Source organism: Centruroides vittatus, unplaced genomic scaffold (assembly GCF_030686945.1).
Source record: "Centruroides vittatus isolate TY-2023 unplaced genomic scaffold, ASM3068694v2 contig_5, whole genome shotgun sequence".
In the NCBI taxonomy this organism is placed as follows: domain Eukaryota; kingdom Metazoa; phylum Arthropoda; class Arachnida; order Scorpiones; family Buthidae; genus Centruroides; species Centruroides vittatus.
The window spans coordinates 1,102,322-1,129,397 of NW_027122286.1; the positions used below are offsets into that span (position 1 = coordinate 1,102,322).

Below are 27,076 nucleotides of genomic sequence, written 5' to 3' on the forward strand. Positions count from 1 at the left end.
TTTTTAATTTTTATGGTCGCCAGGGCTTCTTTACCTTTTGAGTAACTGCAGTAAATTAATATTTTGGGTTTTCATAATAATATTATATTTCTTATAATTTTTATTTTAATGTGTATCTCATTCACATAAAAACAAAATAAATTACTTTGTTTCCATTTTAGTGTTTTTTACTCACATAGATTTTTTAATACAAAATCTGTCAGAAAAATTATAAGACTGATTTTATTGCAAGAGTCTATCGGTACTGAAATTATTCAGAACAACCCTTTGATTAACACTCGATCAGATTTCGAGTCTTCAACGATTTTAGAGTTTATAAGTCCGTTCTGAATTGTTGTTAATACTTCATTTTGAGGAAGAAAAGTAACGACAATAAGAGTGAAATCTGGAGAATAAGATTAATAAAGTAGCAAATTAGGTCTAACACTTTTTTCCTCTAAAATATGATTCATAATCTCAACAATGTAGGATATAACTTCAATTACAACGATAAGATCTTCACCTTCAAAACAAGCGCTAAGTTTGGAGTTATTTGACACATTGAACTCTGGTCATCTTACTCTGAATCATATTAAATAGTCAGTAGAAAGATGTTATTCACGTTGCTCTTCAATAAAATCAATCCTAAACTTTTCAGTCTTTGTATATTTTCAAAGAAGTATGAATTGATTTGAATAGTAATTAATTTATTATTACTATTCTATTAATATAGCCTACATTTTATATTATGTTATATATGAAAAAGGAAAAGAAAATTATCAGAATTAGACCATTTTTAATTTTTTACATTCAAATAGTTTCATTCCGATACAAAAATTCGATGTAGTGAAGCTTCAAGTTTTTACTTATGTGCATATATAATTTATCGTAATATTTCCTCTTCGTAATTATTAAAATAGGAATTTAGTGCTGTAATTTAAAAGTTTTTAAAGTTTAGATTTATAAGCAATGTATGTATAGAAGAACCCTCTTTACAGATCGTTCGCTTTCACGAATGACATAAACGTTCAATTACGATTTGTTTATTTATTAAGTTACAACAACGCAATACGTGGGCGATTTGCCTACGGGTATTCTTTCCGGGGGTCTTGTTTAAGGATAACTGGCCCCTATTCAGGCGGAAAACTCACGGACAGCCCGTCCTGGCGAGGCGCGAACCTACGACCGCACTCCCAGTGTTCAGGGAACGGAACCGCTTGGCCACTGGTGGGCCCAATTATGATTTAAGAAATGACAGATTAAAGATTATTTATTGGCCATTTAGATATATTGATCAATACAGTAATTTCTGTGTATAGACTTTAGTATACGAGAAATTAATGTTCAAGATTATTATGGTTGGCTTACCAGAAACCAATTTGGTCCTAAAAAAGATTTGCTATATTTAAATATTGTATAAGTTATAATTACAATTGTATTGGCAATAAGAAAGTCAATGAAAACTACCGAATAATGAATTAAGCCTCCGGTGAAAATCTCGAGAAATATGTTAGTTCATGTCAACCAGTCAAGAATAAATCATCATGAAATTTCAGGCGAAATAATAAATATGATAAATGTAGTATGTTATATCTAACTAAAGGTATTAACCTTTAGTTAGATACAACATACTACATACGATGATAAATTTGGTATATACGATATATATGGTAATAAATTTAGATATATATTTCTGTTCCGTATATTGATATCGTTCACAGAAAAAATTCAAATGGATCTTCAAATTATATCGAGAAAATAAAGGTATAATATATCATAAACTTTTGCAACCATACTCAAAAGTGTAAGGATTGCTTATAATAAATTCTAATAGTTAATTTATCTTCACCTTACAAAATTGATTGCGGTGAAATGCAATTTTATTGATACGCTTATTATTATGCACATTATTAATTTCTAAATCAGCGTTTGTGCGAATATGCAATGAACTTCTTTGCAGTCCTTCATACCAAATGCTTAATAATTAAATTATAAATATACTTTATTGGCAAATATATTTAACAATTCGTGTCGTTTAATCATGGAAATAAAATATTTACTGTGCCGATCCGAATACAAAAATAAAGTATTATCCTCCCACTGTGGATGATTCGCCTACAAATCCGATACACACACAACTATAATTTATCATAGTTATTATATGTCGGGACGTCGTTCTCCATTCCTGGTAATGTCAGTTAACTTCTTTGCAGGTCAGGCGCACTCCTAATAGGCATAATTGTGGCGGTTATATAGTTACAATGTGCTAATGCTTCGCGTTATCAATCAATTTTTACATTCAATACTGATATTTGTGATTAAAAATTAATATTTATTATTTTAAATCGCAAATATTATTAAATAATTATTAATAAAATTTCGGATTTTTAAAGGTTTTATGCATGAAATTTTTGTTATTTACATATACTTAAATTCAGTCACGTGAATTTAAATCAATTTTATAGAAATGTACGATCTTAATTAAAACCATGAATTATTAATAAACATAAACATAAGAACATAAACGTTACTTATAAACCAAATCTTATATATAAAATTCTCGTGTCACAATGTTAGTTACCTTACTCCTCCGAAACGGCTTTACCGATTTTTACCAAATTTCATATGCATATTCAGTAGGTCTGAGAATCGGCTACTATCTATTTTTCATACCCCTACACCATTTCCCCCTTTCAAAAATATATTTATATATGGATTAAGGCTTTTATGTCCAACAGATGGTGCTAACTTCCGACGACCTAAGTTTGCTTTTCTGTCAGGCATTATGCTTTTCTGTGAGAATGGACTGAAGCAGATCATTTTCTATCTATCTATATAAATAAAATATAACGTTCGTTTGTTCCTACCGATTCCTTTGAAATTTTGACACAACGTTGCATTCGAATACGCACGTGTTTTTATATAATATACATGTCGAAATTCCCCCCAGTGGGGGAGATGGACGGGATTAAGGCTTACCGTGAAGAACTCGGCTTATATTATACTATTTTACATGCGGTTTTTTGCGTTTTTAATTGCGTTTTAATAGGTTACGTCAACAGAATATACACTAAAAAGGGATTTTTCGATATTCCCCAGCGGGAAAAGTGACGGGATTAAGGCTTACTGTGAAGAACTCGGCTTTTATTATACTATTTTAGATGCGTTTTTGATTGCGTTTTAATAGGGTACGTCAAGAGAATGTACACTAAGAAGGGATTTTTTGAAATTCCCTCCACGGGGGAAGTGTTATACATTTATAATAGATACATTTTGAGCCACAACAACGCGTGGCCGGGTCAGCTAGTAATTAATAAAATTTATATATGTATATAAAAGTTATTTTCTAAATAATCTCATAACAGCCGGAAAAGTTATGCAACTCGGTTCTTGACGCCTTGAGGACACTAAATAGTGCCTTATTTTTTACCACGACCTAATGGTCTTGCTAAAAAATATAGCAGATGGTCTCGACCAGGATCACAATAGGGCTACTAACAAAGTGGTGAGGGATGGGACCCGACTTATCGGGACAGACCCTCCCTCGGGGTTTTCGACCTGTCCATTCGACCCCGCGGCCCGGTGACGACCTTAATCTCTCAGCCATCCGATAGTCTCGAACATAAGCTGTTAAAGTTTCTATAAATAAAGAGTAAAGAATATTGTCTTTCTTACAAAAAGTAAAATGGAAAAATGATAAATAACGCATCCTTATTTACAACGATTACAAAGGAATTTTTGTGATTGCCAGTAGTCAACTCTGTGAATTATCGTTTGTATACCGAAATGGGATGTAATAAACATAAACTATTATTAAAGAGTCTATTCCTAATTTTCACTCAGAATTGGATATACTGTACATAGTGTATATACTGTATTTCCCTTGTTTACGTTCTTTTGGTGAATACGTTTAATTTTTATAATTTGGGAATTATTTTAAAAAGTCGGTCGATTAGTCATTACATGAATGTAAGCGTCGACAATTTTCATATCTTCTTATATTAATTTATAATAAATTTCTCTTTAATCACATTTCCTTCTTAAGGACAGAAAAGACAATTAACGAAAACCATTATTATTCCTTTAGATAATTACTTGTGAGCCAGAAATATCTCTAAGGAGCTGACAGCGATTGTTTACAATAATCGCTCCAACTGTACAGATACTACAGAATCGGTTCGCGTGTCAAAGCGATTCAATTATTCTTATTACATAAATATTTAATTATTTTATTTAAAATTCTAGAGAGTTTATGAAAATACTGTATTAAAACCTCATTCGAGTTAATCAGTTTGATTTAACATGTAAATCGGGAACAGAAAGTAATTTCGAGTCAACCAGGTTCCACTGTACTATGGAATAGATGGCATATATTTGGAAAACTGTGACGGCTATATTTATTCGTTAATACAATTCAACTCTTTTTTTTTTCTTAATATAACTCGTTTTAGACATATCGTTTCGAAAATTATTTATATTATGTATATAATATTTATAGGCTCTTAATTTATTTTTGAAAATTTGATGTTTTCTATCAAAAATCAAATAATCCTCCCACTAGATAAATAATTTGTATTTGATTTAAGAATATTTTGTAAAGTATAACTGTATAAGTGAATTAGATAATTTAACGTTCATCTGTCGAATAAACTAATCAGAAACTTTCTATAAAGCGCGGGAACCACGTACGGCTAAAAAATTTAACATCATGTCACGTGGCTTCCAGACAGCGTGCGTGACCTAGACTCTGTAACAGCTGCTCAAACCTGCTTTTTTTTAAACTTTTCGGCTCTGTTATATATAACAGAGGAAAAGTATGGCGCTCGGTCAAAAAATGACCCCCAAGATTTTTACATTTTTGAACTTGGAACCTTCAAACGTGGAGAAGTGCAAAAAACTTTCGGGGATTTTTTCTGTGTATGGATATGTTAGTGTTTGGGAGGAAGGCACGATTTTTTCACCCTCTTTGAAGCTTAATAACTTGTTTTCTGTCGAATATTTCAGAAATTTTGCAGGGAGGTTTGTGTATTAGGGAAATTGATGCCTTTAAATTTTAGTGGTTAAAGTTCGTCGGGTTTTTTATTTAACTCTTTCCGCCCTGTGGGCAATAAGAGGGCCTCTTTTAGCAAACCCATTATGCATTGATTGACCATATCTGCTCCTGAGACTTGGAAGCAGAAGAAATGTCTCTTATAAGGATAAGGTGAAGCCCACTTCAAGCATCCAGTCAGATTGAAGCAACCTTGGTGAATACAAAATGGGTAGCTGTCCTGCAGTAAACCAATCCATTGCATGGGAGGCTCTTAAATTCACACTCCAATTCTCAAGATAACGGGAATCTTTTTCTGAATTAAAGTATGCATTTAAAGTTAAGGCTAGGTTAGATTTAAGTATAAAATTTAAATTTAATAAATTTCAAATGTAATTATTATATACAAAACTTAAATATTTTTTATCATAATTTGATACTATCATCATCACTAAAATAGCAAAATGACTATTTTCTGAGGTCCACACTCCTCACTTAAACATACAGAGAGAAGAGAGTTGATGTTTAAAATTTTCTTTGTTACCAAAGAACACGAAAAAGAAAAGAAAATGTTTATTTGGATGAGTTAAGATGGAAAGGGAGAATATTTAGATGGAGGATTTCAACCTCCCACCATGATATATGCAAGGGAAACAAAAGGAAGTGTGCTCTATTGCATCAGATTACAGCTTGAAATCTTTTACTATAGCAGCATACTCTCAGGACAGGAAAAAAACCTTTTCCCTAATTATGGGCTATTGCCCCAGGTAGTCAATTAAACATAATTTTGACAAAACTGATGTTTTGTCAAAATACATTAAGAACCTATGTCCCATAAGGTCTTTCTCTTCCTTTTCCAAGAGAAAGATAAGATCGTATTTTATTTCTCTAAGTAGATCCACATCTACATTACAATCTTTTTTGCCAAAAGATCAGACCTTTATTCTACACAACTTCATCAAAAGGAATCAAGTTATCTTCTGGTTGCAGTTATCATTGTTGTTGTTGTCTGAAATGGTAACTCTCTTGCCAGAAAGAAGCAGCATTGGTCATAGTCTTTTCACTAAAAGAACATTGATACTATCAACTTCCTCATCAGAAGAAAAGGCATCAACCTTTTTCCCCAAGACTTTCATTAAGAATGCAGTGGTTGACATCTTGAAGAACTAAGCTCATTGTTTATATTGCCAGATTATCTGTCTTATTATCTGATAGATAATTTTATGTTCTCTCCAATAAACATTTTTATTTTTCATACAATGAAGTCTCTTATCTGAGTCTGCCACCATTACCCCCATACAGCTCCATCCTTGTGTCATCCTGATCAAACATGAGAGCAGTGTTTTAACTTAATCTTTTACCTAAGATAGGGAATTTAACAACCTTAGTAAATCGTAAAATTTGAGAAAAGATTTAAGTTAAAAATCTTCGCTTCAAGTTTTGAGATTAACCCAATGCTCATAATAGTGAAGTGATTGCATGGATTACACTAGATCATATATGAGAAACATTACATAAGATATGTAATGTTTCTCATATATGAATCAAATTTTTATCAAAACATTGTTTTAAAAGTTGGACCTCAGACTAGTTGTCTACTAAAACTGATTTTGCTAACTCTGAAAATGCCTAGCATACTGAATGTCTAACACCAAATGCTCAAGTAACATGAAAAGACAGAATACTGTATATTCTTATTAATGACTTGTTAGTTCTTTAATAAGTTCATTAAAAAAAAACATGGAAAATGGGTCCTGGAGGATTTGGTTAAATTTTTGATATTTTGTAGGTCTAGTGGTTCTGATCAAAAGTCTCCACATGCACAAAGTCAAATAATAGACAATTTTTTAGTTATTAAACATCCAAATGCAAAAACATCTTAATTCACATATTGTGAAACACTACAATTTTTTTATTTTAATATAAAATGATGTTTTCAAACATTATTGATATTTCATAGTAGATTGATTGCAGACTATACATATTCTCATATAGGTTTGTTACAAGTTCTAAAAACTCCTTCAATCTTTGAACAATGACATGTTTCTCAGTATTTTCATCTCAATCTGTCTAGGTCATTAGTCATGGAAGAAACTGTTTGCATTCTTATATTTGCTTTATTGCAAACATAAGAATGCAAACAATTTCTAGAAGCCATATTAAGCACGTTGATATGGCTTTCAGAATTATGGAAGTTAATAATTAATGTTAATAAAAAAGTATTATTAATTCTTTTCTCTTTTATTCTCATATAAATGAGATATTAAACAATGTAAAGACTCTTGTATTAATTATATTAATATAAAAAGAAAAAACAACATGGGCATTCGTTAACATAAATGAAACTTTGAGAAAACAAATATTTATTCAATAATAAATATATATCGAAATGTTACAATAGAATTAGTTTTCAACCACTACAAGTCTCAGCAGGTGAGATTATTACCAGAAGGGCATGCAATACATAGTGGAGTGCACTGTATCTACTAGTACAATATGCGTCCAAACTTTGCAAGAATCAAACTCATTTATATTGCTTAATAAATGAATTCCCCACAAGAAAATACAGATAATGTGCTGGACTTCAATAACATTTGTAAACATTTTATATTTTGAAATAAAAATTTAGGGCTTCACAACAGTGCATGATTTATACTGTTTTTGCATCTTGGATGCTCAATAATTCAAAAACTGTCTAATCTTTGACTTTCTGTCTCTGAAGACTTGATCAAGACCACTACAACTACAAAATATCAGAGATTCAGCCAAATCCACCAGGATTCATTTCCCATAAGGTTGGTGTGAGGTCCTTTATTAACGATTGATCTTTTGTTTTTATTATATATAATTAATATTTTTAATTAAATTACAATCTTTAAAGTCTAATAAAACATAAAAATTTAAAAAAAGAAAACAATAGTTTTAATACATAGAAAAAAAACTTTTCAGGACCTATAAAAGATAGAGATAGATATCTGCCAATTAACTTTTGAGACTCCAATATACTAATTAATAAACAGTATTTTAAATAATACAATTTGACAAAAGATAAAAGTATTTTTCTTAAAACCTAACAGATGCAATGGAATGATTAACTTGTATCAAATAGTTTTGAGGCTCTATAAATGTGGAACTACTGTCATACATGATGGAGGAATCTTCTTGAGAAATGTTTTTATTCATATATAATAAAATATATAATTTCTTTGCCATTTTAATAAACTGTAATTTATCTGAATCCTAAATTATTGCTGAAACTGATATTCTAAACAAATTAACAGTTTGAAAATAAAATAGTAAATGGAAATCACATATAACTAATTATATATATAGGCCTATATATATGTCACCTGAGAAGAGATATACCTGTGTATCATATATTCAAGACTTACTATTGAGATTAAATTTACTTTAAAATAATATAAATTTATGAAATTTGTTTTATAAAAATTAAGAATTTAAATAACAACAATTTCAAAAAATTAGAAAAATTGTTCATAAATACAATTTAAAAAATCTCAATTTCATAACAGTTGTATTCTCATCAAAACTTTGTCCCATTGTTATTGAGAATGAATTCAAACAAAAACAACTAGAGCACTTCAATATCTCAGATGGAAATGAAATGAGATGATGAGAATATAAAGCATGTATAGGAAATTAATATTTTCATTTTACATGCAGTCCTTCAAACAAACTATCACATAATTGTACAATCTAAGAGATCATTCTGGAAAAATATCATATAGTAAGTCATGAATATATGATATTCATTAATTATTATGCCTTTGTGTCCTTTTTAACTGTATTTAAAATTTATTTTGTATACTAGTACTTTATATTAAGTACTAGTATACAAAATAAATTTTAAATATGATATTCATGACTTATTATATGACAATAATTATTATGACAATTATAATTACGATAATTATTGACATATATTACTATATGTCAATAATTCATGACTTACATGAATTATTGACATAAACTAGAGATGAAATACAGGTATATCATCTCTTCTCAGGTATCCAGTATATATATATATATACACATCTAGTTATATGTGATTTCCATTTACCACTTTATTTTCAATCTGATAATTTGTTTAATCAGCTGTAAAATTTAAAGCCAATACTATAAGTAAATAAATAATAATCAGATAAAAACATGTAACTATTATATAAAAGTTAATTTACAGTAGTTATGTAATCAAGTAAAAGAAAAATATTCAAATATTAAAATACATCTGTAAATTATTTTAATATAGTTTATATAATACTTCTTGGATGGTCAATCATAATAGAAACCCTATCCCAAACTGGATACATATAATCATGATATATGGTTAATACTTCTTGGATTAAAATCAGCTTTTTCCCCCTACTGAAAATAATTAGTTTACATTTTTAGTAACTATTGTAATTTGTGACTGTTATATTGCTTTTTCTTTTATATTTTTAACTGAATCAATTATTTTAAAAATAAAATAACTTTCAAAAACAGTACGACATAGCTAGAATGGTAAAATAGTGTACAAATAATGGCTTTGTTCTGCAAGTCAATATCCTTTCATGCTGTGTAAACAGTTTGTATTATTGATCACTAAAGAGTTTAGTTCTAATTTTAATAAACACATAGTATACATATAGTACTTTGTTCAGAAGCCATTATTTGAACAAATAGTTTTTGGAACAAAGCAATTATTTGTACTGTACATTACTTGTTTAAGAGTCTTGATTGCATGCTTGCAAAGAACAATAAAACTGTTAGTCTAACATTTGATACGTAAGTCTGGTGTAAAAATTGGCAGTGTTAGTTAACTTTGTAGAAATAAAGTATTAGTCCAATCTAACTTAATTTGTCATATATTTACCACATTTTTCTATTTATAACTGAATGTTTTAATAATTAGTTTGTTGGGTATTTACATATTTAATCAAAATGATTAATGTGCATTAAAACACAATACTAGTCTATTATCACTGATTTTTAAAAATAATTTCTGAATTCTTAGTATATTAATGAATCTTGTAGTGTATTTATCATTACAATAATAAAGTCAGCACTTAATGAACCATCTTCTGTTGCTGAGAAATGTTTTATTAAACAGTCTGGTTAATAAAGTCAGCCATGTCTTTAGAAGAAATTAATCAAATAATAATTGGTTAAAGATTTATAAATTTAACAACTAAACTGTAGGCCTAGTTTAATGTACTACATTATGTAAGGTATGTATTTGTAAGACATGCAATACAAATTATATACAGTACAGTTTTGTGTTTAATATATTTTTTCATACATGATCAGCTATCCGAACAATCCCAGTCCCGAATTGTTTCAGATAATCGATGCTATGCCGTACAATATATATTTTCAGGAATTATTATTAGTTTTTTTAATCAGTCTGACTTCTGCCAAATATATAATTTGAGAAAAATCTAGCCTAATTAATAGAATTATTGTTATATTCTTTGTTTTGTAGAAAATATACAAAAATTTTAAAAAACTTTTGCAGAAATCATTTGAATAAAGGATAGCAGCTTTAGTTTTAAAATATTGACTTAAGAAATACAAATATATACTTACATTTTAAAATAATAAAATTAAGAGACCATAAATCTCGGTTAGAGAAATAAAAAAAATGAACAAAATATTTAAACAAAAAATATAAATTATATAAACATACTGAAATTATGAAAAATAAAATTAAACTGGAAATTTTAAAATTGGCTCTTTAAAACAAAATGATCCATTGTACAATTGTTATTTTATCCCTAATTTTAATAAATGTTTTGTTAGAAGTTATTAATGACTTTCATAATGAAAGTAAAACTATGATTTAATTGTACATAAAGCTTATAGTTTTTATATCAATTAAGAATACGTCGATACATTTCATAAAAGGCTTTTATATATTAAAGAACTTACAGAAGTTTTAAAGTTTGATATTTACAATTTTTTTCCACTGTCTTTGTGTTACATTTGAAATGCTACTTTAAAAAATTAAAATCGCTTAAATAAATATATTCAACTGTATTTGACTTTATATCTAAAAATATATTTTAGTTCAATTTAGTTCAATGCATTTTAATTCTTTCTTACTTAAAAATTGCAAACGTTCACCTAAATTATTCATTTAAATCATTTATTATCTCGGCCATTCTTTTAGCTTCTTCACAGATTTCTCTCAATTGAGAATTCTCGGTTTCTAATACTTCGATTTGATCACGTAAATCTTCATTTTCTTTCAAAGCAGCTTCGAGGGCCACTCTTCTCTCTTCTGCAAGAATCTTCCAATATTCAGCCGAGATTTCCGGATTACACATAAGATCCTTTGCATTCTCTACAGCATTTTTCTTCGACACTTCTTTACGAGAAGATAATTCGTTCTCTTTAGCACTCGATGAAATATTTTCTTTCAATCCTGACTTTTTCAAATTTAAATCTACGATTCCATTCGAACCGACCAAGACTGACTGATTGTTAGCAGACGGTTGTAGTGTACTTAAAGATTTTCTGTTCTTTATCTTGGCTTTAGCTACTTTTCTATTTGACTTGTTCATTTTTCGCGTGTCCATTAGAACCTTTTTAAAAAAAAACACTCACAAAATTCGATATTTAATATTCCCTCCACCTGACCATGTGGATTATAAAATGCCGGATTGGCAACTTTTTACTACGATAATCGTACAAAGTATTGATAAAAACCGCCAAAAAAGGGCCTAAATTAGAATTTTTCATATTGTCATTCGATATTTATACATTTTTTAAAAATAATTTAATTTAAATTCACGGAATATTTCAAAAGTAAAAATAAATAATTACAAAATATATAAATTTATTTGAATTATTAGACAAGTCAAGATATTTTAAAGTTGTCTTCATAAGTTTTTTTTTAACTCTTTCCCTCCTGCAGAGATGTGAAAGCCTTTTTAGCAAGTCCATTATATTATAATGGACTTGCTAAAATGGCTTTCACATTCGACTAGGCCCGCTATGAAGGTGGAGCCGGGTATGAGGGACGGGATTTCACATATCCGGATGGACCACACCCAAAAAAATTTTTGTAGTTTTTTGACACTGTCAGGATAGATTCTAGGTCCCTAGAGCGGTTGCCTGCACCCTAACCGCTTGGTCATCCGACCGTTGTCATAAGTTAAAATATGCTTGTTTATAAATTTTTTAAAACTTTTTGTCCGGCAGAACTTGGAGATTTTGTTCGTGCCCGTCGTGGTTTGACCAGGCTGGGTGACCATAAATTGAAAATATGAAAATAGGGACACAAAAATTTTTTTTTGAAAAACTTTTGAGAAAACTATAGCCACAAAATGATGTTTTCTTATTATAATTATTTTTTATTGAACATTATAGTTTGTTTAACAAAACAATTTTTTAATGAAACTATGTTTGAATAAAAATTATTTTAAATATAACAATACATTAATTAATTAATTGCACTTTAATTAGTGTTTCTCTTGTCGTATAACTTCTTTGTTTTGTTTGATAATCGTATAAAACTCAATGAACAAAATTAACTAATACTAGAAAATCTAAAAATTTAGATTGTGTAAAATGTTACACAATATATTATTTATTATTTAAATAATTTATATCTTTTCGCTTGTCTCCTACCTCAAAAATGATACAATAATATCTGAAATTTGTCTAAACGTAATTAATATTTATTTACAATTCTTAAAACGAAAGAATTGCAGATAAATGTACAATGAGTAAATGAAAACTGATAAATAAATTTAAATACTAGTCGAAATATTTCATGCTCGCAACATTCCTATAATAAATTTCGAGATTAAATTTTTCTTTCCTTATGTAACTTGACAGATATTCTGACGCACGGAATACCTACCATTTCTGAAGTATGCACTTGATTCACACACATTTATTATACTTATAAAACTAGAAGAGTGACTATTTTATCCATAAAATGGAATACAAATGTTTCTATTGCTTCTTTAAACCAACTTTTTTTATAACAGACGTTTTAGGTGGAATCGCAGTTTATCCGTGTAAATGCTGTCCTGTAAACAAACTCAAGAAAAAAATTATGTTCATTTATTCGATATTCATTCAGTTATTATTTATCACACATTTATGTCTTGTAATTGATGGCGTGTTCGTCGATGAAAATAGAAGAATATTTCGGTGTGTTTCCAAAAAGAAAATGAGTACTAGTAACAATCTACCTTTTATTCAGAGCATATATTTTATAATTTCTTTTGGTGCGAATTTCGCTTATTTTTTGCTGAAAAGAAAAAAACTCCATTTAAATCTTAAAATATCAAATATTGAAGAGAAATCGCTAGAGCGTTTTCAAAACTATGTACATATTTCTTTTGGCATATTCTTTTTATTTAGTATGATACTGCTTACATGCTTTATTTCAATTTTCTTCGGTAATGAAATCGAAGTTGCTTCCACAAAACTGAGAGGTATCACATGTGCTGTTATCTTAAACATTTGCATCATGTACGAGTTAGCTTTAATAACGTGCATAATGATGATAATGTGTATAGTAATTGTCGCAATGGAAAAAAGATTTGATACTCTTTCCAAGCAATTATATTTAGCAAGTATTAATAGTAACGAGTATGAGATCAATTGTATTGTATGTGAACATGCTGAAACGTCTCAATTCTTAGCTAAAGTTAACAATGCATGTAAAAATGAATTTGTTTTAATATATGGCTTTGCTAGCCTTATAATTTGTATCCTGATATATAATACTGTTTTTAAAACTATAAATCCACAGGGACAATTGTTATTTGATATAGCAACGATTTTTTCAATTCTCAGTGTGCTTTTAATCACTTCTTTGCTCTCAAATTGTGTTAATTCTGTAAGTTGTAACTACTATATAAGTTATAATTTAATATATTAAAATGATTTGTAATATTATGCCATCTTTAATAAGATCTTTTAACATCCTTTTACCATAGTTTGTTATATCTCAAAACATATATGTATCTTTTTACAATACTTTCAGATATACGATAATTTTCAAGAAGTTCAAAAGTTTAATATAGGTTCTTCAGGCCTAATATATAGAATTAAGGTTTGTTTCTTTATATGTTCTTATACATAAATTTATAGCAGAATGTTCAAAAGCACTTTTCTCATTTAGCTTATATGTTTCATGAAATTCTTTCGAGAAAACACGATCGGATTCAATTGCGGAGATTTCTTCGTTGCAAATAAACAAATTCCCATTCAGGTTAGAGATTTAAAAGTTTTAGATTGTCAAATTTCTATTATTTTAAATGTAACTATTCAAATTTTATTATTTTATATTGTAATATTGCCATTTGTTTTATTATTATTTTCAGATGGGTCAGGCAATTTATAGCGCTTTCAACACTTTAAAGGAAATTCGCGACATTATGAATGGTACTATTATAAGTTGTAACGAGATATTCGATGCTTATTTAAAACGCGATTTAAAAATCGATTCCTAAATTAAATTTTGAATAAAATTAATAATAAATTTAAATAATTCGCAAAGACATTATAATTACTGTAATTAAAATAATAATTAAAAATTTAATTTTTTAAAAATTAGTTGTGTAGAAACAATCTGGTAGTTGGTTCTTTATATGTTCATCTATTTAAAACATTCACAACAGGTCTGAAATTTGTTGAATTAAAAAAAAAAATTACAAGTAGGCTATCTTTAAATATATATATATATGAGCATTTGAAACTACTGTACTAGCTTTTTAACTCTAGTGGCCAATGTACCTAAATACAGGCAGTGCAGTACACGAAAACTAAGCCTCCAGTGAATTTTGTTCATTAGTACATGGATTCTGTAGAGGATTCTGTAAACACTACACGATTGTTTTACCTAACGTGATGTGTTGGCAGACTTATACATCACAAAATGTGTTTCCCGATAAGAAAGTTTTCCAAAAGTTTGGAAAACACGAAAATTTGTTGTCACCAACAATCAATCAGCGTATTGTACCTCTCTGCCAATTTATGAGTAGCAAGTAGCGACATCTGTCATGTTACTTCATTTCTTTCTTTCTCTTCGATTTGACGATGAAGAAAACCAACAGCCGGTCCTCGATTGACTCAACCATTTTTATTTTGGAAATACTGTATCATGCGATTAGTTGCTGAAGGAAAATGTTGTTTAATGTTCACTCGTTCCACAAACGTTGTCAGGCAACAAATTCGTTCACTAATAACAGTCGGCTAGCAAAATCGTGTAATGTTCGTCCCACTTATGCTGTCTCTCTACTTAATGCGATCGCGTTACCGTCGTCTGATAATTCATAGAGTGATGCAATCGCCGCCCTACGCGTTTACACACTGCGCGAAATGAAAGGCGATTTGTTCGGAGATATGGGAAAAAAATTGAAAGTCTAAGGGTCCAAGAATGAGCTTTAGAAAATATATAACAAAACTACCCACTTCCATTTCTTCAGCAATGTAACTGTGCGTTTGGCAGTGTGCGGGTGCGCAGTGACGAGGAGCAGAATTTCTCGAAATATTAATAATTAAAGTGAATATTTATTTTTGTTTAATACGCATCTATTAGGTCTTCCTTTTGTTTTCAAAGTATATAATTATTTATCTTAGAATTAACTTATTCATTTTATAATTGTTACCCGATAAGCGCTGTCCCTCACTTTCGTTCCTTTGACGATAATTCAGTCCGTATATATCAGAACAGACATCGCTAAAACTTTTCCAGTACTTGCCGACGTGTTGAAGTACTTGTTAATGAGAAATGCCGGATGTTTTGTGTTATGGGTTTCTTTTGTTTTCATACTATGAGTAATAAACCCAGTTTTTATCTCCGGTAATGTTAGAATTCAAAAATTATTTTCCCTGATTTGTATAATGGCGCAGATGTTCCAAAGTCAGACATATTCTCACATGATTTTAATCTACAGAGAGCTAACTGGAAACATACCGACTGGAGACTTTGTAGAAACACCAACACTCATGGATCGCAAACACTCTCACATAACTCCATATGAACAGCCGAATTTATCCTTCAGTTTGTTCATGCTTGACTCGGCTGTTTGCTCGAAAAGGGATTACTAAGTCCTTTGTGCTTACACAAGGAGGTCCTTCCAGAGTCAAATTCTAGGCGCGAAAACCACACTGCACAGACATTACTGCATTTATATACACATTTTCTAGCTGTCGAATCTCACATGGCAAATGGTTTCCTATGTTCATAAAAATCTACGCATGTCCTGTAATCCCCTTTGTAATACAGTCAAACCTGTTTTTATGCGGGGGATAGGGACCGCATTAAAAAAACGCATAAAAAAAATCTCACGAAACTTCACGAATGGCTGTAAATAATAGTTTTCGCAACACAATTAAAAAATATTTTTTTAATGCGGTCAACAGGGACCGCATAAAAAAAGTCTCACATAGAAAATAACTCAAAACCGTACGAAATAGAATTTATTGACAACAGATGTCAGCACTTGACTGCATCGTCTGGTCTATCGTCTGTTTTACATATTTTTGTCCAGGTGGTGTTTTGTTGACTTAAAAAGTAAATTATTTCATTTTTCGCATATTCATGCAATAATATTACTATAATAAGTGCATTTATGCTATAATAAGTTTATTTAGCTATAATAAGTCAACGTAAGACATGACGAATCGCACGAGACTAGTCGCCAACTATACCGCACAAATTAAAAATTCGCATTAAAAAAATCGCACATAAAAAGAGCGCATAAAAACAGGTTTGACTGTATTATTATTTATTGTGAAATTTTGCCGCCCCCACTACGCTACGCCACTGGTCTAAATACTTCGTTCCATTTATTTTGTTTATCAAAATCTTCAACTTTAAATCTAGCATCTATTAAATGTTATAAAAAATGCGTTTAATTGTCTAACCTCAAAAAGTTGTCGTTTTTTAAAGTAAATTTGTTTTTAGTTTTCACAATATCAACTTTTCATTGAAGAACTCTGGCTATCTCTTGTAGATTTTAGGATTTTGAGATTGTTGGGATAAAGAAGATCTATCAAAGGGTATGCCTTCCAAGAAACTTTCAATGGAAACTGGTCTTTATTTAGGTGAGACTGGTTCTTATTATTTACACGTAAGAAAACATAGCAAACTTCTCATGGGCAGCTCGTTGATGAGACCCAACTACCCTTTACTAGCTTCTGGGAAATATGATAGCCGGTGACTTAAAATTTTATATTTTGAATTACAACCTATACAAAACATTTTATTTTTAATTACGTTAATGACATAAAATAGAAGCAAATCACAGTATCTAATATAAATAGTTTAACTTCCTTCTGCTTTGAATACTTGGAATTTATGCCATCTGATGTGTTAATGTACCAAGGATGAAATTTGGAGTTCTGTAGTTTAACCATTTCTTGATGAATTGAGTTGTTAAACATATTTTCTACTAAAATGGAGAAGCCAAAGTTCCAATCTGCTTCCATATTATTAAATAATATGGGTGAAATCTCATACCTGGCCAGCATTAAGCTAAATTTATTATACCAATTGTTTAAGTAATTTCTCTTTGTCTGGGCTAACCTTTTAAGTTTTTTAATATGATATTTATCAAGCTATTATGACTATTAGTCAATCTTTTATAAAACTTCATAATTCTTAATACCAAATAAGGTTCCAATTGTAGCCGATTTGTATCATGGTAGTATATCCAGGTACACATCTGTCGAAACCATATATTTTCCTTATATATAATAATTGAATTTTCTCAGTGTGATATCCAGTCCATGCCCCATATCGGGAGAGCATAAGATATATAACTATTGCTGAAAAGAGCTACATTTGTCTTTTGTAAAGAATTAATTTTTATTTTAACTAGTAAGTAAATTAAGTTATTAGTTTGTCTGCTTTATTTTGCACATGCTGGACATGAGTTTCAAAAGATAAAGTTGAAGTAAAATGAATTCCCAATATGAGACCTCCTCCACTACTTTTAGTTTTATCATTTAAAAGGTAAAAATTATAATCCTGTCTAACCAATCTTCCACCTCTTCGAAATATATGAATATAAGTTTTATTTGGATTGATTTTCATTCCCAGTTGTGAAAAATACTTCTGCATCAAATTTATTTTCCTCTGGAGACCTATTTCAGTATTTGAGATTAACACAATATCATCTGCATATTGAATTGAGTGTACTGTTTGATTTTCTATCAAGATTCCATCTTCTTCTTTATCATTGATTATTAATGTCATGAATCATAAAATTAAATTAGGTAATATAATTATTATAAAATGAAAAAAAAGCTTAATTTTAAGGCTCAAGACAAGTTTTACATAAAAAAAAATTGTAAATGCTAATAATGAATAAAATCATTCATTAATACCAATTCCTCTTGAGATATGACAAGTGATCCTATTCCCTTGACCTTTAACCCCAAAATTTAATAGCATCAATTCCCTCCCTGCAAAATTTCAGGAATTTTCGGTAAAAAGCACAGGAGTATTAAAAGTGAAACTTCAAAGAAAGTGAACCAAATCTGTTAATTTAATGGTTCCATTTTTCAATTAATCTGGCAATGAATTCTTATTAAAAAAAATTAAAATTTTTGTCTGTAGATTTATTTGAAATATTAAAATTGGAAAAAGTTTTTTTCTAAATGTTTAAGTTTAAATAAAACAATTTAGAAGATAATCTATTATCTTCATATCCTAAATGCAAATAAAAATAATTGTGCAAAGTATTCTAAGCTGTAAGTCAGTTTTTGATTATTTTTGAGCTGCTTGTCATGACCAATTCTCTTATCTTTTTTTGCTGTTTTCTTTCCAAAATTTTAATTTTATAACTATGAAATAATTAAATTTTCCTAATATAATATTTTACTTTTTGACTATGTTTTATTTTAATAAATTTCTATGTGGTAATAAACAACTGTTTTATGTTCGGCTTTAAAGACGTTCTTTGGATTTTAAAAATATTTCAATTTTCAATAGCAAAGAAACTTTTTATCCATTTATAAAATTTTAATTGTAAAAGCAAATTATTTTGTTTGTTTAAACAAATTAGTCTCAAAATAATTTTAAATTTAATAACCGCGCATCACTACTGAGAACTGTCCGCGGCAAACGTTCTCGACAGCAAATAGACAACAGCATATCAGTGTAACAAGCATATATTTAATGAGAGAATTACAGATAAATAATGTACAAATATAAAAAAAGGATGATAAAACTATCATGTTAAAAATATTTATTACAATGTTTGAATGTACAATGCACAGTAAGGTGAAAATACCTACACTGAGAGTGTAGGTTACAAATACTGGAGCAAAAAAAATTTGAACACATGGGATGTATACATCCTAGAAATATTTGCAAAGAAATAAATGCACATCATTATGGTGCTGAGCAGAATTTACATACAGATGATGTATCACCTCAACACTCTGCAGCTAATCAACTAATCATCATCTTTATCATCATCATGTTACACTAATTACAATTTTCTACAAGGTATTTTTCCTATAGTTTTTTGTTTTTGAATGAATCAGATCCCTAATCAGACAGCTGACATCTTAAGTCCAATAATCAATGCCCACTCTAACCTGTTTTATGGCACGAATTGCACAATGTCAAAAAATTATTAATAATTGATTCGTACGAGACTATTGCATTTAAAAATTTTAAGCCCTAAGGCCTATTGTTACGAAAACAACCGAACAAAAACTCAAAAATTCCTTGGTTGGGCTGTTTTTAAGATTCTTCACTTTACATTCTTCTCTATCTTTAATAAAGTATCTCAATTTTTTTTTGTTGCTGTTTAGTATGGCTTAGCAAAATTCCCAAAAAGTTAAAAATACACTAACACCATTAATCTCTTGGAATCTTGACTAAAAGCAACAAACAACAACCATTTACTAGATTCGCGAACACCGTGCACGACACGTCCAATAAACTAAGTAAACCACAAGAATAAACACTTACAACAAAAATTACCTTTATACAATAATCCGGTAACTTACACTTTACATGATAACACATTTTTAAATTTGTCAACTATCTGCTTAAGGGATCTTTTTTGCTCAGAGCACCCATTCTTTATCTCACCCATTAACAATCAATACAATAAATTTACACACATCCTGAGGAATAAAAAATACCTCAAACATGCTTTTTTATAACAACAACTGTATGAGTTTCCCAATCAATTTAATTTTGGAAACTTCAATTTTTATTTTTTATTTTTTTTGGTGGTGAATTACCACCCTAATCTTCACACCTTTTTCAACTTTCCTTGGTTTCCATGAACTCAAAAAAATTTTTTTATTTTTACACTTGTTTGATCTTTAATGAATATACAATTACATCTCTCGACACTGTCGCAGATGGTATTTTACTAGAACTCATTACTCGAATGAAATTTTTCTCTACAGTTTTTACAGTGCAGGACAAGTTTGATTAGAAAAATCTTGCATCATAAGAATATTGCAGACAACAGCTACTTAAATATCCATATGGAAAATATTACAAATAATTATTATGTTTTCTTTTTTACAATTGTGCAAACTTATGTAAATTTTTTATTTACATATATTTGTATATTTTGTTTACCATAAAATATAATCACATGCACCTCATGGTTACTATCATTATTTAATTATTAATTATCATTTTCAATTATTTGAATATAATTCCATATGGTTATTTATTATCAGTATATAAATACATATAGTACGATTTATAACAGCAAAGATGGCAGTTTGTATATTTTTCTTTTTTTGTTTTTATTCTCAAAATAAACATTCTGGAAAAACAAAATTTATAAAACATCATGATGTATAAATAGTTTGTCCAAAATAATAATTATTCGATTGCCAAGAATTCATTCTGATTTATTTTTTTGTATTTTGTTTTCTTTCTTCTTCTAGGATTTAAGAGCACGTTTGTTTTATTTGTATATATATATTTTTTTACAAGATGTTATGAATCTTTTATTTTGGACCCTCATAAAACGTAATCTATTGCTAACAATTCTAATCTGTTGATGAGATTGTTTACCAAATGGATGTACTGTATAAGTTTTTGACTTTAATGTTCTTTGAAAGGTGTCAACATTCACTTTGAATCCTCATAGCACTGCTTGTTAAATTAATGAATTAAAGCCAACAAACCAAACAACATTACTAAAAAACTCTTACACCGTTATCACACATTTGTTTAGTTTATTCAAAGTGCTAAAAGTTCATTAATTGAATCACAATACAAGCAAATTATAGGTTGAACACATGCACAAGTGTGGGAGTGAACAAATGGAATTATTATTCTAAAATTTGTCTAAAATTAATTTTTTATATAAGTACATTTTGAGATCTCTTCAAAAATGTATATTGCCATAATTTGTACAATTAAAAAAGTTTATTTAAAATCTCCTTAAAACTATAAATAATTAATCAAATAACTGCATAGTATCATATGAAAAAGTAATTTTAAACAAATTATTGCATCCAATCAAAACATGCTCTTTTTTTGATAGTATCAATTGCAAATTCAATTTAAAATTATCACATCTGTTATAAATCATAACTTTTTATAAAAGGAGTGTTTTTGACCATTCAAAAATCAAACTCTGAGATTTAATGCTCCCATTCTGTTGTCTTATGCCAATCACATTTCACCTGTCCTACTTCAAATATTGTACTACTTAACGCTAATCTCAGTGTAATAAAAACCATCTGGATTATTTCAATATCAAAATACCAATCATGAAAAACCAAGGATATTCAATTTGTTGTAAAACAATACAATTAACTTTTTTCTATATATGCAATAAAATCAACCATCAAAATATACAAATTTTCATTAAAATTAATCACATTGATTATGAAAAAACAGTATATTTTAAAAAATTACACTAGTGATGCACAGCTAAAATTGGAAGGCTATTGTTGCATTCATCAGTTCTAACTCCCCAGGATCTTTTATATTTTTTTTAATAGAAAGATTTTTTTTCATTCCAGTTAAATCATTGAGCTTTCGGTTCTTCAATATGCAAATATATAACTAGACTAGTTTAACACATTAACAAAGAGAAGATTCGATAATAGTTGAACAGGATTGTCCCAATTTTTCGTACTGTTCTATAAACCAAACTAAATTGAGTTAATAATTCAATTAACTTCTTTCACAAACTAAGATGTACCAACTGAACCATAATCTATGGTAGATTTCATTTTTTTTAATGAAGTGCCTACAATGTTGACTCCATATATCTTTATTGAGAGAATCTTGTAATAAAGAAGCTTGATCACTGTTTTTCAGATTAACAAAAGTTAATACAGTGCAAACAATACTAAGAATAAATAATTTTGGCAGTATAGATCCTGGGATGAACTGCATTACAGTGGCAGTGAAATATGCTATTTTATTAACACTTATCAACAGATTTTATACAGAATCAGTTCCCTGAACATGGCAGTGAAAGCCAAGGAAGTCTGTTATATCACCTGCAGAAATATAATTTTAAAAATAATAGTGATAAAAAAAGTTTGTAGATTCAAATTAGTGCTCATTTTCGTAACTGGATGTTTTACTTTTCAAACAGCCTGTACATTACATGGCATATTCAATTTATCGCTTAATAAATTATCATTTCTTACTGACTATACATCATATGCATAAGTTATAAATTATTGACTTTAAATGGCAACTTTTTAAATAGTTAAAATAATAATAATAATAATAATAAAATAATTATAATATAATATAATATAATAATAATAATAAATTGTAACTTGGACAGATCCGATCGTGCTCGTGAATATAAAGTAGCTGCTGCACTCGAATGATTACTTGCACGGGGATTCTGTTGACAATTCAAACTCAAGGAATGCAACTGTATACTTAATTTCATTTGTTTTAAATAAACACAAAACATACATAAATACAAAATAACATTTAAATGAAGAACGCTGGATGCAAAAATGACTAAGATAATGAATAAAGGAACAAAGAAATGGCACAAAAAAGTTGTAAATGACATGAGTTATAAATTAAATAATGATGCATGTTTTAAAGTCGGCATGTGTAACAGGAAACTATTCTGAGTTTGAATATATTCTTGAGCATTCCTGTTTGATGAGGCTGAATATAAATAGTAGAAATTATACAAAAAACAAAATGTATGTTGTTGTTGTTATTTTCCTGAAAAAATCATAAATATTCATTATTACATTATTGTACTGGCATTTTTCCTTATTTTTAATAAGTGAATCTACTTGGAATGCTAAGATGAAGGAACTTGATAGTATGTACCAACATAGAAATCTTTCTAAATAATTTAAAAATGGAAACTATGAAAATCAGACGAGTTAAAAGCACAAGATGATTAACTTTTTAAAATATCTACACAGGGACTGCTGAGGTGCCCATGTGAGCAGAGGCACTTTTTATTTTTCTTTCCTTTTGAATTTTGTTGTTATTTTTTTATTGGCTTTGTACTTGCTTGGATACGCAGACCAAATGAAGAAAAATTTTGCAATGATGGCAGTGACTTCACAATCCACTGGCAGAGCTCTTGATGTGGACGAAAGTTCAAATTTTAAACATTTTCATTTTTGGTTCCAGTTGGTAAAAAAAATCATCAACGGGAAGGCTTCTCTGAGATCTTGTTATGTTATGGATGAGGTAGGAATTTTCAACATACCAAGAAATAAAAATTAAAAAATTTTTTCTTTTATCTTTTGAAAAGCAATTCAGACTATTGTTGATTTCATCAAGCAATGTAGGTTGTAAGATCTGGAAAAAAACAAAAACTTTTATTCTAATTAAAATGAAATGTTTTGAAAAATGAATGATTTATAACAGTTTTAAAATATATTCTTTAATTTTTTTAATTACTACATAAACAGTAGAAGTTTGTTATTTAATCTAACTCTCAATAATTTGGTAACCCATGAAAAGTAACTGATAATCTGGAATTGTCCAATAATAATCCATGTAGTATTCTACAAATTGGAATTTGTTTCAAATCTGATGCATTAAAGCAGTGATTCTCAAAGTGGGGGTTGCAGCCCCCCAAGGGGGTCGTGAAAAATATTTGGGGGGGGGGTCGCTGAAGAAATGATGCCAGATTAATTTTTTCCAAATATAATATAAATTGACTATGGATTCATATTTAGAAATAATAGAAATCAAAAATATATAAAATAATTTTTACTTAAATAAACTGCGCATATAAATAATAAAAACAGTATAAATATTTAAATACAAGCCTAAATATAATATTCATAAATTTGTGCGCTATTGGGTGCGCCGAGTGCCACTCTCCGCCTAAACTATGATAGAACAATGTTGTCATTTGGAACGGTGTTCGCTAGCAGCATTGCGTCTGTAGAAGTACAGTAGAGCGTCGATTATCCGAAAACAGATCAACTGAATGCGTTTCAGTTGGCAAATTTGAATTTCCGCTAGTGCTGTGGCGCTGCAATATTTGGCTATGTCTTGGGATACTCCAATATTATTTTAGTTGATATGTGTTTTTAGCTGGCAGCACTGGGAGGGTACCATGAAAGGGTCCTTAAGGACGCGCCAGTATTTGAACGAGACTTTTTTCAAATCATGAGTGGTAATTTTTGCTTGTTTTTCTGTGGACTGTGTTGTGCTGAATTGGAACGTTTCGAGACTACATTATTTTCCAAAATATAATTTTTTTTTGTTTTTACATTTTTCAAAATATTTATTTTGTTTGTGAAAAATAAAGAAATAATTTAAAAAAAAAATTTCATTAATCTTAACATTTACAAAAATTCAATGCAAAGCGACACACAACGCAGAGAAATTTCAACATGGGATAGATTTTAAACAACAGAAACTAACTGCTCCTGAATTTAACTTGACCCATTCCCTTGGGGTTTTTTTTACACATACTCATTCTTCGGGGTCCTTTGAAATTTTTAAATGCAAAAGGGGGGGTCGCCGACCAAAAAGTTTGAGAAACACTGCATTAAAGATCCCAGTTGGAAACTGAGATAAAGGTGGCAATGTACTGCACATTGCTACATGTAAGTCAACCATGGGTTGACAGTAATGTGATCAAGAAAAATGATTCATTTTGTTACAGCACTTTGTGTTGAACTGAATGCTTTCATGGTGTTTTCCTATACCTAATATGTATGTATACTATGCTTACAAAATAACATTTCTGCAACCGATCACAAAAAACGTATGAAAGTTTTAAAAAAATACAAAAAATGTCCATGCTGTAAAACCCAAACAGGAATTGTTCATGATAATGGTGATCTCATCAATGCTGTTGATCTCTCAGATTTATTGTAAGGAACTTTGGTGATTAGTATTGTACTAGAGTTCCAAGAATATAGAAATATGGATAAATTATTACAAATTTTCTTTATATAGTAAATCTCTATACAAACAAAGCTGCCTACATGGAGAATAAATCTTGGAATGAAATGATTTATGAAATATTGTTATAAGCCAGAAATCTGTCTTATGCAAAAATAGAAGACATTTTGAGAACAAATTTCTTAACAAACTGACAAAGAGATGGCCAGATGTCCTCTCCGATTCGAATAAAACTTGCCCTAAACACAAATAGTTTTGTCCAAATAATAGATCTCACTTCTCAAGCATTTCCAAAAAATGGTCTTATGAAGATTGAGTATTTAGCTTAAGTCTTTGAAAGGTTCAATTCTCATAATTGACATAGCCAAATGGATAAGACACTAGGCATAGGAGCTGTGCAATATAAATTTGAGCCTTCACACTCAGATCTTTTTTTTTTTTTAAATATGTAATGAAATTATTTTATTATTTTACTGTATCATTAACGTTATTATTACTATTGTTATTCCTCACATTTAAAGCTTATAAAAGAGATTTTTTAAAATCTGATGTTATTTTCTACTTAGTGCAAATAAAGTATCTGTAGATTTAACTCTTTTATGTATTAAATAAAATCTCTTCTTCATATAAATTTTCAGATAGGGTTATATTGTTATATTTGAAGTGTAACAAACACGAGCGCACAAGGAAATTGTTTATAACGTTAACAATTAAAAAAACTGCTGTGATTATGCTACTCTATTCTTTATATCAGACTTGTCTTTTTTGTCCATCTGCAGTAATGTCTGAAGCTTATTTGCTTGTGTTGACATAGTATATAATCAGGAGTGAAAATATCTGATAATAAATATGAATGAAGGAATCAAACTTTTATTTAACTTTATGCAATAGTTAAATCTATGGAGACTTTGTTTTGCTAAACAGGAAATGGTAACATTTTTTAATCTAGTGTGTTATAAGCTTTAAATGTGAGAAATAACAATAGTAATAATAATAATGCTAATGATGTGGTAAAATAATAAAATAATTTTGTTACACAAAAAAAAACAAAAAAAAAAAAAAAAACAAAACAAAGTGCAAAGACAGAAACCTACATCGCACAGTTCCTATGCCAAGCAACTTATCTACTTGGCTGCCTCAATTATAAGAAGTGAATCTTCCAAAGACTTATAAGCTACACACTCAATTTTCAGAGGCCTATTTTTTTGTAAATGCTTCAGAAGTAGGTCCTATTATTTGGACAAGGACCAGTTTGTGTTTAGGGCTGCATATTCACCAAGTTTCATTTGAATCAGAGAGGACAACATGTGGCTATCTCCTTGTAAGTAAAATGAAATTTTTCAGCATAAAAGCAGCTAAATTATATTAAATTATAATTAATTCTGTAACTTGCTGGTTTAGATCATAATCAACTTCTTGGTGATGAGACTTAGAGTCTGTCATTTTTTTTGTTTCCTAAGATTACTTTCATTGTCTAGTCATGATAGTACCAACAACACTAATGTTACTCCCAACTCTCTCTCTAGAAGAGTTAATTATTAAAAACATAACTCTGCTAACATGGAAAATTCTGGCCTTTGTATTCCATTTTAAAGAAGCGTTACTTTATCATCAATTATATCTTTCATAATTCATTCTGTAATTTTGCTTCTCGAGTTCCACTTAATAGCTTTATGTTACTTTTCCATGCATTTAGTGTTTGTTTTATGCTTAAATTTCATATTTTTAAAACATTT

The 27,076-nt window shown here is 29.1% G+C and overlaps 2 protein-coding genes across 4 annotated transcripts in view; both read right to left on the bottom strand.

The window, feature by feature from the left end:
- Positions 1-10,938: 10,938 nt before the first annotated feature.
- geminin (geminin DNA replication inhibitor) lies at positions 10,939-11,700 on the bottom strand. The gene has a single exon (XM_067273821.1). The coding sequence runs from the start codon at positions 11,587-11,589 to the stop codon at positions 11,140-11,142; it is 450 nt and encodes a 149-aa protein (XP_067129922.1). The 5' UTR covers positions 11,590-11,700; the 3' UTR covers positions 10,939-11,139.
- A 7,513-nt stretch (positions 11,701-19,213) lies between these two features.
- Positions 19,214-27,076, bottom strand: part of LOC136978206 (uncharacterized) — a 145,713-nt gene continuing 137,850 nt past the window's right edge. For all 3 annotated transcript variants that reach the window (XM_067273862.1, XM_067273861.1, XM_067273863.1), the window contains one exon: positions 19,214-23,774. In XM_067273862.1, the coding sequence (XP_067129963.1) occupies positions 23,752-23,774 (23 nt within the window). In that variant the 3' untranslated portion in view covers positions 19,214-23,751. The remainder of the gene's footprint in view (positions 23,775-27,076) is intronic.

What these genes read in the sequence shown, in the direction of transcription:
- geminin (XM_067273821.1), bottom strand. Translation starts at nt 11,589, where the DNA reads ATGGACACGCGAAAAATGAACAAGTCAAATAGAAAAGTAGCTAAAGCC.